At 40.0% G+C, this 15,494-nt stretch overlaps 1 protein-coding gene across 1 annotated transcript in view; it reads left to right on the forward strand.

Moving 5' to 3' along the window:
* LOC308314267 (intestinal mucin-like protein) overlaps positions 1 to 15,494 on the forward strand; it is a 31,350-nt gene that overhangs the window by 3,300 nt on the left and 12,556 nt on the right. The window contains exons 5-6 of the mRNA XM_080761807.1: positions 166 to 349; positions 1,137 to 1,344. Coding sequence (XP_080617933.1) covers positions 166 to 349; positions 1,137 to 1,344 — 392 coding nt within the window. The remainder of the gene's footprint in view (positions 1 to 165; positions 350 to 1,136; positions 1,345 to 15,494) is intronic.

The following is a 15,494-nucleotide window of genomic DNA, read 5'->3' on the forward strand; positions in this document are numbered from 1 at the left end:
TGGCCCTCTGGAGTGAGTTTGGAACTAGACAGTGGCCCTCTGGAGTGAGTGTGGAACTATACAGTGGCCCTCTGGAGTGAGTGTGGAACTATACAGTGGCGCTCTCCATCCTCAAAGTTGCCCACCCCCTGTGTATCATTGTGTGTATACCTATTGGTCCTCCAGGTGTACGTGGATGGTAAGCGCATCTACCCGGCATACAGCAACTCTGCCCTGCGGCTGACCAGCACGGACATGGCGGTCACCCTGGAGATCCCAGCGCTGAACGTCTCGCTGGTGTACAAAGCCAACTCCTTCAGCGTCGACCTGCCGTACACCCTGTTCAGTGGCAGGACAGAGGGCCAGTGCGGTGAGTCTATATATATAGGACTGGAAAATATTATCCATTCGGGAAGAGAAAGAATATCCGCACAGCTATAGTTTCGAGAGGCTCAGAGACTTACTTTATTTAAGAGGCAACAAATTGCAACGTTATACGACCTTAGAATATTCTCCTCCCATCCACTTGCATTAAGTTGCTCAAAAAGCGCATGAGACGATTTCACTCCTCCTTCCGGGTATAGGAACAGAGTGCATTCTGGGATGGATTGGGCCCCAAACACATGAATGCGCTGCCGTCGACTGTCATTGCACGCGTCAACGGACCAGCACGTTCATGTGTTTGGGGTCAAAACTGCAATAGCAAATTCGGCCACTATGTCCATTTCGCCTCAGGGTTTAATTCCTCTATTAATATATACTCTAAGGCCACGACGTAGTAGGTCGAAACGTTGCAATTTGATGCCTGAGTGAAACTGAGTCTGTCAGTTTACATGGCAGACTCCGCACCGGCAGGAGGAGGAGGAGGAGACGGTTATTTTGGATCACATTACGTAACGTGGGTGAAAATGTGCACAAACATCTTTAGCTCAAATCTTTGCTTCTGGGACAACATATTTTCAGATGGGGGGGGGGTCGGCAGCCAATTTCATATATCTGTGATGATCCTTGACATGATTTAGAAGACATTTTGTAGCGTCGAGCTCAGGTCTAAATGGGTTCATGTAAGGGCGTTAGTTCCAGCACCGCATATAAACCGGCTGTGTGTGGTTTGTAAATGTTTCGACCACTGCCTTATTTAATGGTCCCACCACCAGGTACCTGTGACAACCACCAGTCCAACGACTGCCGCGGGCCCAACGGACACGTGGACAGCTGCTCCTCTACTGCTGGCAAGTGGCTGGTCCCGGGCACGCCCTGTGTGACCCCAACACTACCCCCCTCACCCAACACCACCACCCCCTCACCCTCCACTACCACCCAGCCTGCCTGTGACGCGACAATATGCAAGATCCTAGAGGGCAGGTATGGCGGAAAAACACCTTCATGTGGGGATGTAGTCATTTCTTTCTAGTCTACATTGCATTGTATAGGCTAGTCATAGCACTTCATAGTACATATGTATAGCATATTATTATATGTATAGTTTATATGTATAGTTTCATTATATAGATATTCCACTGTTACGTTCTTAGCTTGCGCATGTTTCATGATAACTACTTATTATTAGGCACGATATATCGCGATATATCGATATTATATCCCGACGATATGTATCGATTTATTTTATTGTTTTATATTTTTAGGGGGGGGGGGGGGGGGGGGGATGGGGGGGGGCTAGTGTGTGATATGAAATGTGAGCTGTAATCATATGACAACATATTAACGTGATTTGGAGAGAAATGAGACAGACTCAATGCAGTCACTTTAGTAGAGGCCTGCAGAGGGGAGCTGTATGTGTCTGACTGTGCCCAGGTGATGATCGTTAATACATCAAGGAAGGCAATTATGTTTCTGCACTGTCAAATAGGTCTACATCTATCCTAAGATGCCACATGTTAACTCTAGGTTTAAACAAGATAGCATGTTTACAGTTGTTGCACAGAAATTAAGTAATTTTACATGAAAAGTAATGCTACTTTTGCAATGTACACTGTAACGAATAGGATGTAGAAATTACAGTTAGTTAATGGCAAAAAAGTTGCCAATTAATTAGTGTAGAATTACTTATAGTTACTGTAAAAAACAATTACAGTAAAGTACTGTATACATGTTTACAGGTTTTAACTGTAAAACAAATTTACAGTAAACTACTGTATACCCTTTTTACAGTTTGTTACTGTATATGCATTACTTTTGGTTATTGTAAAACAACAGCAATTAATTGTAAACCAATTTACAACATTATATTGTATTCTTTGAAATTACAGCTATTTACTGGCAACTTTTGTTGCCAATAAATAATTGTAAACCAATTTACTTTTGGTTATTGTAAAACAACAGCAATTAATTGTAAACCAATTTACAACATTATATTGTATTTTTTTTTAATTACAGCTATTTACTGGCAACTTTTGTTGCCAATAAATAACTGTAAATACTTCAACACAGTATGTTGCTGTAGAAAGTTTTTTACAGGTTATTTTACATGCAATTAGTGTTTAATCCAATTTATCAACATTGCATTAAATTCTCTTCAACCATTACATAAAACCCAGAGTCTGATATGCAATAAAACATTTATTAAAACTTTACATTACAAGGTCACATCTCCCATTTTTTTCCATCCCCTAAAACAAACAATATAAAGTGCAAACTTTAAAAACATTTAAAAACAGCGATTCTGAACCTTTGGGCCTGGTCCCACTGATGGGCGGTCACTGATGTTTTGCCAATTACCGGTACGTGGCCACGTACCGGTAATTGGCAAAACACTAGGATTGTATTGATAATAATTAGAAAAATCTTAACAAATTTGAGGGGGCCCTGACCCAGAAAGTTTGAGAACCACTTATATTTAAAGGTTTAAAACATGAAAAAAATAATAATAATCTTGTTCCCCGACAAGATGATAACGTACATATAATGTACGATAATGTACACATTTTTTTACATCCATGATGTACCTCCAAACAATATGTAATTTGTCATCGTTTCCAATTCAGTGTTGCATCATCAGTCTAGTTTCCCTGTTCTACCAGAGGTGAATGAACAAAGAAGCTTGGCTAAACAAAAATGCCACTACTGTGATCAGTGTGGTAAACTTCCCTACAATGTCTAGACTTAAAACACACCAGAGAATTCACACTGGCGAGAAACCCTATGGATGTTATCAGTGGACAACACTTCTCTCAAATGTCAATCCTTAAGGTGAGACACCCCAGGTGAAATCATGATTTTTCATTTTTTTTTTTTTTTGCTATTTTGCTTTCTTAACATGTTTTCTTTCAAACTAAAGCAATATACACATTAAAAATACAGATTTAGATGTTTAGTTGGATAGTTTATTTTAGCCAATGACAGCTCGTTTTTCGGGGTGAAAAGCCACCATCTCTATTTTCATGATTGGTTGTTGGTACAAAGGAAGTGACCATATTTGGATCAGACCACAGTCAGCTTGAGGTCCAGACCTTTCCAATGATATATGCCATTATATGTTGTTGCCAAGGTTTGGATGAGATATTTTGTCTCAAAATAGTGGCTTCAAATAAAACGTTTTGGAATTTTACAATACAAATCTTTAAAGGCCGTTTTCTCAAAATGAGTTTTCCTCATACTTGGGACAAAGAATCTCCACTTCAGTTGAACTCACATACACCAAACTTTCCAGTCTTATTCCTAACTATATTCCGCAGACATTTACACATGGATTTGTTGATATATCATTCACAGCCTGATTTACATCACATTTTATACCAAAAAAATGCCGAAAATTGGGTTTTTTATGCCTGTTGACACTATTTTCTGATTTGTGGAGTGATAATTAGAGATATCAAAAATCCCATGTGTAATTTTCTTTGTCTCTAATGTGTCAACAAAATGAAATGATAATTTTGAACCTGGCTTTATCCGATCTTCAGATTTATCGTCCCGAAATGTATGCAAATTAGCGCATATAATGCCTAATTTGCATATTTAAACATATAATTTCAGAAAACTTGTAATACAAAAAATCTTAGTTTTAATATAAGTAATCAACTGGAGAAGTTTCATTGTGATAGCTATTATTTAACTTTTTTTCCCTATTCACCTGGGGTGTCTCGCCTTAAATGCCTCACCGATTTAAAACTTGAACCGTCAGAGCCAATAATCAAGCCAGCAGCAGCTGATCTAGATCCAGACACAGCATTGACAGTGCCGTTAGCCACTGCCACTGCTTGTGGACTGGCACCCACAATCTAGGTCACACACTACTAGCCAGACTAGCTGAAAAACATTTAATAAAAAAAAATAAAAAAAAACATTTTGTTCCCTGACAAGAAGAAAATGTACAACATTGCAGAACCATGTAAGTGTGAGAACACTGTGCAAAGCCAATTTGATCTGACTGAAATATAATCCAACATTAAAGTCTCTGCAGAGGTCAAAGTGCAAACCTGACAAAAATAAACAGAAATTAAAATCCCTGCAGAGATAAAAGTGCAAAAAAGTCCAAAAAGGGGAACAGGCCTGGAAAACAAAAAATGCCTGGAAAAGGCATGGAACCAAACAAATTGAGGTAGACTCTTTAAAAACTCACAAGGGCAAGGCAAACAAGTCCGTTGAGGAGATGGCAGATGTCAAGTCAAATCAGGCAGTAGGTCAAAACCAGCAGGTATCCATGGAACTCATCGTTGGAACTCAACAACATCTGACAGGGCAAGGGAAAAAAATAACAATATAAGTATTTGCTACTATTTCAGGTATCTACAGGGCTGAGGTTTGTGGACAGTTGTGTGAATTGGTGGGGCAGGTGAAAATGAAACGTGTGGACAGAAGATGACAGGTGTGGAGAGGCGAGGGGCAATAAAATGGCCTTGGGAGTAGTGACATCCAGAAACTGCCCTGTGATCCTCAGTTGACTTTCCCTTTTCTGCACAATGCCCAAGGTTTTGCACACGGCCTACTTACAAAGGACATACAGTTGGCACAAGAAATGACATCCAAAGAAGAAAATAAGTGGTCCTGGCTGCACACCCTATTAACTTACCAACAGTGTTAGGCAATATTATACTTGGAATCAAGAGTAATATCTTATATTACTTTTGTCCCCCCCACCCCCAAAAATGGGATCGTACAACACAATCCGTTTAGTCAGCTTTTGTTGGAACTGAATCAAATTGTTTTGAATAATAATAAGAAGAGTCACCAATCAGCCAAAAAGGCTATAAAGCAGCAATCTCTCTTGACCTTTTAAATGAAATGTTTTCAAACGGTAAGGCCAACAAATCCTCCAGAGTAATATGTGCCATTTTTTTCCCAAAGTAATAATGGTATATTATTGTTTTGGCAGAGTAATACAGTACTCATTACTGGGTAAAGTGATAATATTACAGTAATATATTAGTAACTTGTTACTGCCCAACACTGCTTACTAAAGAAGTATTTTAAGAAAAATGTTTCGGTTGACTATGAAGGTCAGCTAATCAAAATGTTCTTAAAAACATTCTGGACCACATTTTTCCCCCCACTTCTGAACTCTGAATAAAATCAGAGCCTGGGATAGAGATCTAAAAACAAATAATACAACTCTACTGCTTTATATGTATAAAATATGACATAAGATAGCAAAGCAACATATTAAGATTCATATAGTGGGGAGAGAATGGTCCAAATTCTTTGCACATGACTTACACTTAAAGCCAAGTGAAGTCCTGCAATCGCTTCAGGAGGGAGGAGACAGGAGGACAGACCGAATTGTTCCTCTTCTCCCTCACCTTCCCACTTTTCTGGCTGAGCAGCTTCGTTGTTTTGGTGCCACTGCCATTGGTTGGGTTGATCCCAACGAAACACCTGCAATTACAAATCACACACACACTTTATGAAAAATGTGCACTCACAGAGCTCTACAAGAGAGCAGATCTTTCGAGTTACACAAGATAGTTCTACTTCAAGCTGAAAGTTACCTTTGGATGAATTCCAGGATGTAACAGGGGTGCTCTTGGTACACCAGGTTGAAATTGTAATAAGCAGAAAATAAAGTTGCAATTCCAGCCAGGAAGTTTGTTACGACCCTCCATGCTCAGCATCCATTGGGTAGAACTTCACCTAAACATAGACACATGGTTTGCATTTTAATAGTTAATAGTTTCTGCTGCTTTCCACATAACAATTAGACTGTAAAACATGACCTCCATATTTATCTGCAATGCTTTTAAAAGTGTATACACTACCTAAGATAATTAGACGTAGTGTGTCGGGAAGCTTCAATGTCCTTTCCACATCTGCTGCTGTTGCCAACACCTAAACGACAGAAACACAAATTACAAATATTTAGTCATTGCACCCGACCTCAACAGTTGAAGAGTACAGTTTACAGGTGTACAAGAGTAATATCATCTTTTTTACAACCAACCCACACATTTTGCATAAAATGGTATGAAGAGTAAGAAAAAAACGACTACTAAAAGTACAAATGAAAGTAAAATGAATACCAAAACAATAATAATATTGGGGTCCCGATTTTGATGGAGCACTAGTCATGTCTATGGATATTTAATGATGTAAAAAAAAAAAGAAAACTCAAAATCATGTGGCAGCCAAGTTGTGATATGTTTGTGCTATGATTTATAACAGCGACTACAGCTATAGATACTAGACCACACTTACAAACATGTCCAGATCTTAGATAGATGAATGTATGACCTGTATGAGCGGCTCTTACAGCTAGTTGAGATGCTAGGATTTCATAGCCATTACCAAATGTTTGTTTCTCTCCTGGTAGGAGATCAGCAAAGCTGCTGCAATGTTGCTTTACAATCCTCTTGGCCACTATATCACAATGAGATTTTTTGGGATTCTCAGTCAGCCTCATATCATCAACGTTAATTCGTACCTTTCTGTCTTTATCGGATGCACAACATCTGTTTGCAATGGCAGTTGTGATACCAATAGGCATTCTGTGCCAAGGAACACAGAAGTTCTCAATCCAAATCTAAATGGACAGTCATTCTGGAGCTATTGCCACTGGCCCGACATGGCGTGCTGGAGGGTGAAAACGTAGCGATACTGTCCGAGCTGGGTTCTACAGGAATCAGTGTCATTGTCACTCGCTCTAAAAAAAAGGGGGGGGGGGGGGATGGAACAGCTCAATGACTGCAAATAATAAAATCCTACCAGTTCAGTAAAATTAGCAACAAATGTGCATTAATGAATAACATATATACATTATGTGTCATGTACATAGCTTTACATTTTATGAAATTAGCATTTTTTGTTTGACATATTTCATAAACAAGACTAAGACATACCTTCAATTTTCCATGCATTGAGAAGCTTCCTACATTGACCAGGAGGGACTCCAGTTTATCCTCTGGTAGGCTAGGCAATACTGCTACCACAGCTTCCTTAATCTCTTCCTCAGGTGTCGCCATGTCAGTATCTGGGAGAGAGGGAGGATACATGTTAGTATCTGGGAGAGAGTGATGCAATATAATCACTTTTGTCCCATTGAGATCGTAACGCATTAGTGGATGATAATCAAGGAGGTCTTCTTGATTAACACACGTGTAGTTTGTATCCTGTTCTACTTCGGTCAGATTGTGAATACCCAAATCAGCCATCGCCACAGCCCGCTGCCTCTGTACAACAAAGTAGACAAAATCACTATGATAGATTTATAGTTAATCTCACCCATGTGAAGGCCCTCATCATCTTGTCCTAGACCTAGAACAACATGCATTTATTTTTTGTACTTTGTGCCTTTGAAAGTGACAGCTAAAAAGGGCAGTTTGGGTCATTACTGTGAAGTCTCATATGACGTGTAAAACCTGCTATACTTTTACTCTCATAGCCACAACGTTTACAGAGATACATTTCTGCTGGGCTCTGGTTTCACCTGAAAAATAGGTATTTTCACTCTTCTTCTCGTGTCAGGTCTTGGCACTGATGATCACTGCTCACTAGTCACTGCCAGCCAGGTGTTTTCTGTCAGCATCTGTAATAGTAGAAACATTATTATGTTGTGCATTACCTGCTTTTTAGTTACTCTACGCAAAACAATACAAACAAAGGCTTATGGCTTAACAAATCTGATTGCACACAAAAATCTGCAATGTTAATTTAATATATAACTTAACTGTACTGTAGGTACATTATTCACAGATAAAAGGGGTCAATATCAAATTGCGGGACTTTTTCAGTTTAAAATTTTCTGGAAAAAAAGTTATTATTTTCTAATATATTATTATTTTATCTTACAGAGTATTCCTTAGAGATTATGTTTTCAGTAATTGCCAAGCTCAGGCATGTTCTGATTTTAGATATTTAATCAAAAAACAGAGATGGTAACTCATTTTTGGTCAACTATGTTACGGACAAAAACTGTAATTGTCTGTATATGGATAAATGTTAGATTTTTAAACAAATCATTGTTCATGGAAGAATATGCGTCCGCTTACCTTCATTTTCAATTATAATCTCCAATTATTAAAGGAAATGTGTTTTTTTAGCATGAAACCTCCTAATTTCACAGAATGCTGTTACCGGTCCAGATGTTTTCTCCTAAAACTCCTGAAATTCATGATAATTTTATTGAAAAAACTATACTGAGCTACATATTTCACTGCTACTAAGTTGCTAAGTTATTTACTTGGAGTTTATGGAACAACTATATATATGTTTTCTTTAAAAACCTAATGGTAACTTAGTTGACAGCATGGTAACATAGTTGACTAAAGTAACAGAGTTGACTGGACATGAAAAAGTATAATGATTTATTTATCAAATAACCTAATCATGAATAAAATGAATTCATGATTATTATTGTATGTTAGCAAACTGCATATTCCACCTCTTAGTGTATTGAATTAAGACCATTTGATATATTGACAAACAAATACAGATAGTTAACATGGAACACTTGCCAGTTTATTAACACAGATTTTACAGACATTGTAAAATGTGCTCCTAACCTGCAAAAAGAAAACGCTGTGTGAAGTGAGTGGTGCAACTCCGTGGGGGGGTCCCCGGGGGGGTCCCCGGAAGTTTTCGTGCTCAGACAAACACAGACAGCTAGCCAGCCAGCCAGGGACGGACACAGCCAGAGACACACATAGCTGTCTATAGGAGTGGTTGCACCACTAAAAAAACACTCTTAGCTGACAATAGATGACTTTCATTCTATTCTTTCACATCGAGTGACAGTGACTGCAGACTACACACTTGTAGACAGATGATTCCTCATGGAGGGCTTCCCCCTGGGATTGGCCCTAGCCAGGAAAGTCACCAGCCTGACAGGGTGGGGGCCCACCCACGGTGACAGGATGACCAGGGGTGTGTAGGACGGAGCCCTGAGGCTTGCCCACATCAACTCCTGAATTTTTTTCTTTCCCTAAGCATATCAAACCATTCATACAAGTTTGCCATGTTCTGGTAAGAATCGAGAACACTACGACCATGTGCTACATCAACAGGAAAGGGGGACTGAAGTCTCTAAGCCTGCACATGTTTGACCACTCATGGCCTGTCACGTCCGGGACTCCTGAATACTGGGCAATGCACACCAGGGACTGGTGTGCATTCCGTTACCACAACTGGTCCTTTGCAGAGGTGGCGGCCCAGATATGGGACAGGTTCGGGGCACCCGAGGTGGACCTGTTAGCCTCAGAGAAAAACAAGAAGTCTTGACTCCTTATCTCCCTGGCAGGATCACCAACCCTAGGCCTGGATGCCATGGAACAGGCACTGGCCCAAGGGTCTGCTCTACGCATTCACTATTGGACCTGATTCCTCCCGTTCTGGCCAGTGTGAGGACTCCAGCCTGGAGGCAAGAAATATTTCCCCTCCTTTACGACCAGCCTTGGTGGCGCCTCCTATGGAGGGACCTGCTCACGCAGGCAGGGCGCAAGATCTTCCACCCACATCCACAGGACCTGGGCCTCTGGGTCTGGCCCGTGAGGGGTCAAACCTGAACGCAGAGGGCCTGCCCCCGAATGTCGTCGCGATGATTATAGGCGCCAGGGTCCTGGCGACTATAGACAACAGTACAGCATCGCTTGGAACATGTTTGAACGTTGGTGCTCGGCTAGACCTCATCGGGTGGTCCCGTTCCAGGCCTCGGTGGTGCACATTCTGACCTTCCTGCAGGAGATCCTGGATAGAGGCCTGGAAGGCCTCCGTTAAGGTCAACTTGGCAGCCATTTCGGCATACCACGTCGGCATAAAGCAAGATGGTGGGAGAACACCTGCTGGTTCGACAGTTCAAGAGAGGCGTCAAGCGTGCCTGTGCGGTTTCCAGATCTCTGGTCCCGTCCTGGGATCTGACTCTGGTACTGGATGCCCTATCACATCATTCCTTTGAGCCGCTGGAGAAGGTGCAGGACCTGAAGTTTCTTTCGCTCTATTGGTTGCCCTGACAACTGCAAAGCGTGCTAGTGACATGCATGCACTCTTGGTCAGCCCGAGCTGCATGAGATTTAGTGGGAACTCAGGGTGTCTATTAGGCCGAACCTGGTTTTCGTGCCTAATAATTTCCCCTCTGTGAGTGCTCCAGTCGACCTAGTGGCGTTCCATCTGCCTTTGTTCTCCTCGGTGGAGGACAGGAGACTGAATCTACCCGGTTAGGGCATTGAAACTGTATGCGGACAGAACTGCTCCCTTCAGGAAGGGTGATAAGTTATTTGTGGCATGGGGTTCTCAGGTCAAGGGAAAACCCATATCAAAGGTAAGACTTTCAAAATGGATTATGGAGCCATAGAGAGGAATATAGCCCCCAGGGGGTCTGAGGGCACACTCTACTATAGAGACATGTCTGCATCCTGGGTATGCCTCCCTTTTTGCAGGGTCGGCATCTCGCCGGGGACAAATTACCAACGCTGCTTCTCTGCAGGTGATAATCGTGACATTTTCCCGAAAAACATGTTTGTCTTTTATTATATTTATTTATTTAATATTTAAAACAGTGTTTTTATTTACTGTACAGTTAGAATAGTAAATTAACTCCTGAAAACTATAAGAACATGACATGAGTGTCAACTATGTTACTCTTAGTCCACTAAGTTACCTATACAAGGGTAACATAGTTGACAGTAATAGTTGTTTTTTGGTCTAAAATCAACATGGCTGCCTATCACCAAACACCACATGGCATTTTTACAGAAAGATTCTTCTAAATATTAGATCCACGTTTGAGAAAAGTTTAAATTAAAAGTTATTTATAACAATATTGTAGTAACACTGTTGACATGCGATAATTCCACACATGACTCACACACTACTTCATGTTAAATATTGAAGAAAGAGGAGAAAGAACATACATTGGAGCCATGCCAGTCTGTTCATCAGTAGTTAATGACATCATGTGTAGCAGGTCATGTGATTTAGAAATGACACACCCCCTTGAGAGGTGTTTTTGTAATGGGTAACTTAGTTGACAGTGACTTCTCGGACACGGATAAAATGTGTTATTTTCCATATAATAGTTGATATATTGCCAAAAACATTATATATGAAATGATTATCTTAGCCGTATAAAAATAAAATTATCAAAACAATTTTTGATTAAGCTAATTTTATTGCTGTTTAACTAATTAGAAGATGGTTGTTATTACATTCGGACAGTAACTTAGTTGACATTTTAGTGATATCCAGCCATTTTTGTATTAATTAATGATAAAATTTGTATAAATAAGTATAGTATTTGTAAAGACATGATCATAATGATCATAAATAGCATTAGTTTTTTTAATTTTACTAAAAGTACATACAAGTTACATCCCTCGGACTTCAAAACTCCCGCAATTTGATATTGACCCAAATAATTGCAGTCAAAACAAAATACCTGCCAATCATTCACTACATGGAGATTAATATTACAGTTTCCCTGTTATGAATAAGTATGTGCTAATTGCACATTCAACACAAACAAGAAACAAATGGGTTCATATTAAAGATAGCTGAGCACATGTTCAATTTCTAGCCTAAAACATCATTCATGACTTGGCCCACATTCAACACAAATGGCTTTTTTCATTAAATAAACTTGTGGATATAAAGTGGTTAACAGTGATGATACTGTAGTTAAGTAGAGCTACAGTGCATCACTTTCATTTGCAATACAAAAACGACAGTATTGTATGACTGGCTGGGACAACAAAGAAAAAGAAGCAAGAAAAAACGGAAAATAGGCGAATTTTAATGGTGGTTTTTGGATATTATCTCTGGAATGGAAAGTCCAATCGACTCAGTTTAAAATTAGTTGGATACGTGACTTTGTTGACTCCATAAACTAATTCAACTTACCAACTTGTCAGTAGATAGAAGCACGAAAGCACCCAGTGTAATCCCAGTTGCAGCAGCCCAGCACAGCAGTTGCACAGACGTTTTGTTTCCTCTCTGTTCAAAATGAATAAGCTCCGCCTTGTGTGTGATGCAACCGGATGCAGTCATATCTTGATGCAGTAATTCAATGTAGGAACTACAATGAAAGTAGTTCACTACATTATTTAAATGTAGAACCTACAGTGAAATAGTCTAGAGAGTGTAGGCATTTCTAGGAAATGTGGGCACTTAAAGGGGAATGCCACTCATTTTCAACATTTTACTATGTCATTAATATACCTTACAGTTGTTATGAAGCACATCTCAGTGACAATCACAATGATGTACTTTATCATTTTATTGATTTTTTTAGACCTCCAGTTCTAGCCAGGCAACACAGAATGGGCCGGGGTGGGGGTTTTCTTTATTAGGCTATTTCCACACAACAACTCGTAGTAAAATGTTGAAAATGATCTGGGCACCCCAATATAAAATTTGCTATTTTGGCCAAATGTAAAACATATAGGCCTATACTGTATATATTTTGAAAATGATTTAAAGTATACAGAATATACGCAGACAGGCAGACAGACAGACAGACTGACAGGCAGGCAGGCAGGCAGGCAGGCAGGCAGACAGACAGACAGACAGACAGGCAGGCAGGCAGGCAGACAGACAGACAGACAGACAGACAGACAGAGAGGCAGGCAGGCAGGCAGGCAGGCAGACAGACAGACAGAGAGGCAGGCAGGCAGGCAGGCAGACAGACAGACAGACAGACAGGCAGGCAGGCAGGCAGGCAGGCAGACAGGTTGACCTTTGAAAACTCTGATTGCGGCCTTGCATTAAAAATCAATAAAATATTTAAAAAAAATCCTTTCTTTACAAAAGAGACTATTTCTGAATGTTTGAATCATGCCGAATCCAATGAAAGTGGTGTCGTAGCTCTACGGCACTCCTAACTTGCCACCAAATCAAAAGAGACACGTTTTTTCAGCCCCAAAAGCTCAAATAATGTATTTATTTTCCAAACACCACTTCTTCTAACTCACTTTTTCATGCTGGATTCAATGGAATTGGTCCCGTTGAAAGAAAATGTTTCGTTATTTGTCTAACCTCTTTAAGGCTTCTAAGTCAAAAACCGTTTGATATTACGGGCCCATCTTTTAGTATGTTATATAGCTTGTCAGGACGAACAATCTGATATGTGTTTCCTGGCACACAGACTTACGGTTCTCTTAATTGGCTAGTTAATTGGTTAGTTTTCAACGCGCGATAGCTCGAGAACGATAGGTCCGTCAGCCAAGTAATTGACATGGGCGTGTTCAGCTTTCCGAGATCTACGCTCTGATATGTCCGTTATTCTCGTGCGACCCCCGTAGCAAGATTTCTCCAACTCTGATCTGTAATCCGGAAGCCTTATAGACCCAGTGAACCTTACTGTGTATTGACTGGTGAAATGCTAAACCTAAATTTGAGAACCACACATCCGTGCGCAGGGAGACACATATCAGCGCGTTCGTCTTATCGATAGCTATGCGTGGATGCAAAGCACTTCCATTTTCGACCTTTGTGGGAGGAGCTATCGCGCGTCAAAGTCTAACTCTAGGGTTAGGAACCACACGACCGTGTGTGGCGAAACACATATCAGATTGTTCGTCCTGACAAGCTATATAACATACTAAAAGATGGGCCCGTAATATCGAACGGTTTTTGACTTAGATGCCTTAAAGAGGTTAGACAAATAACGAAACATTTTCAAACATTTTCAACACTTTCATTGGATTCGGCATGCTTTAAACATTCAGAAATAGTCTCTTTTGTAAAGAAAGGAATTTTTTTGAATATTTTATAGATTTTTAGAAGCGGAGGCCTCAAATGAATTTGTCTTTGGTTATACAATGCATACATGTATTGCAATTACATTTAAATATTGTAAAATGACAGAACAATAGGTTACTGTACATCTATTGTAGAAATTACAGAAATCGGTTGTAAAGCTACGTTATACAATAAGAACACAACTGACTGTAATCTTTACAATAAGTTACTGTGGGAAAATGCAATAAGTTTCTGTAATGATTATTTTCCCATAATGCATTGCAAAATACAGTTAAACATTGTAAAATGACCCAACAATAAGTTACTGTACATTTTTATTGTAGAATTTACACCAATTCGATACAGTGTAGTTAAATAAAAATTGTGAAAAAAGCTTGGGGGGGGGAAGATAAATCATAAAAAAAGGAAAATAATTGTATTGGAAATATCGTGAAAAATCGTATCGTGAACCTCATATCATGATTGCCATGCTTTTTGTTTCTTGCTTAATGTAAGTCGCTCTCAGAGCCTGATTTACCTTGCTGAGGGCCCCCAGGCTGGAGCAAATTTGAGGGCCCCCCTTGGGGCAGGAATGCAGACAGACAGACAGACAGGCAGACAGACAGACAGACAGACAGACAGAGACTAGTCTCTGCCCATGGTGCATTTGTGCTGAATGACTGCAGCCACTGCACTAATGCAGTTTTTACAACAAAATATTGGGGGTATTTTGTTTTAATTTTGGTGTAATTTTGGGGTACCCAGGCCCCTAAAAAGAAAGGGAGACAGGCAGGCAGACATACTAGTCGCTGTCCATGGTGCTGAATGAATGCAGCCACTAGTAGGCAAATAGTGCACTAATGCAGTTTTACAGCAAAATATTTCACAATGTGCTCTGAATCTGATATTAAAATCACAGTAAAAGAGATGAGCAATAAAGAAATAGTATGCTATGTGAAAGCTTGAGTATTTTGAATGCTTCTTTCAAGGGAAATGCTGCTGCAAATGTTGTTAGTGTCTAACATACTAGTGACTTAACAGATTTCATGAACATGGGATAAATCCAGTGGCGTGCACAGACATTTAGAGGGGCAGGTGCTCAAGTGGAAAAAAAAGGGCATCTTGTGCAGCCCGTGGAACCGGCCGGTTGCCTTAATAGTGTGAGATTTATAGATTTTGGGGCATAAATAATATATTAGAAGCTTTTTTTTTATCAAGAATTGATCACCATGGTCCATACTGTACACTGTAAAAAAAAAAAGGGGGGGGGGGGGGTTCTTTTCAAAAGGGCACATTGCTGTCCACAGGGAAAGGGCAGGTGGTGCTCTAGCACCCCCTAGTGTCTTATCTGTGCACGCCACTGGATAATTACCAGTTCATAACCAAATATAAGACCC

This window comes from Protomyctophum bolini, assembly GCF_963924005.1.
Source record: "Protomyctophum bolini genome assembly, chromosome: 4".
In the NCBI taxonomy this organism is placed as follows: Eukaryota; Metazoa; Chordata; class Actinopteri; order Myctophiformes; family Myctophidae; genus Protomyctophum; species Protomyctophum bolini.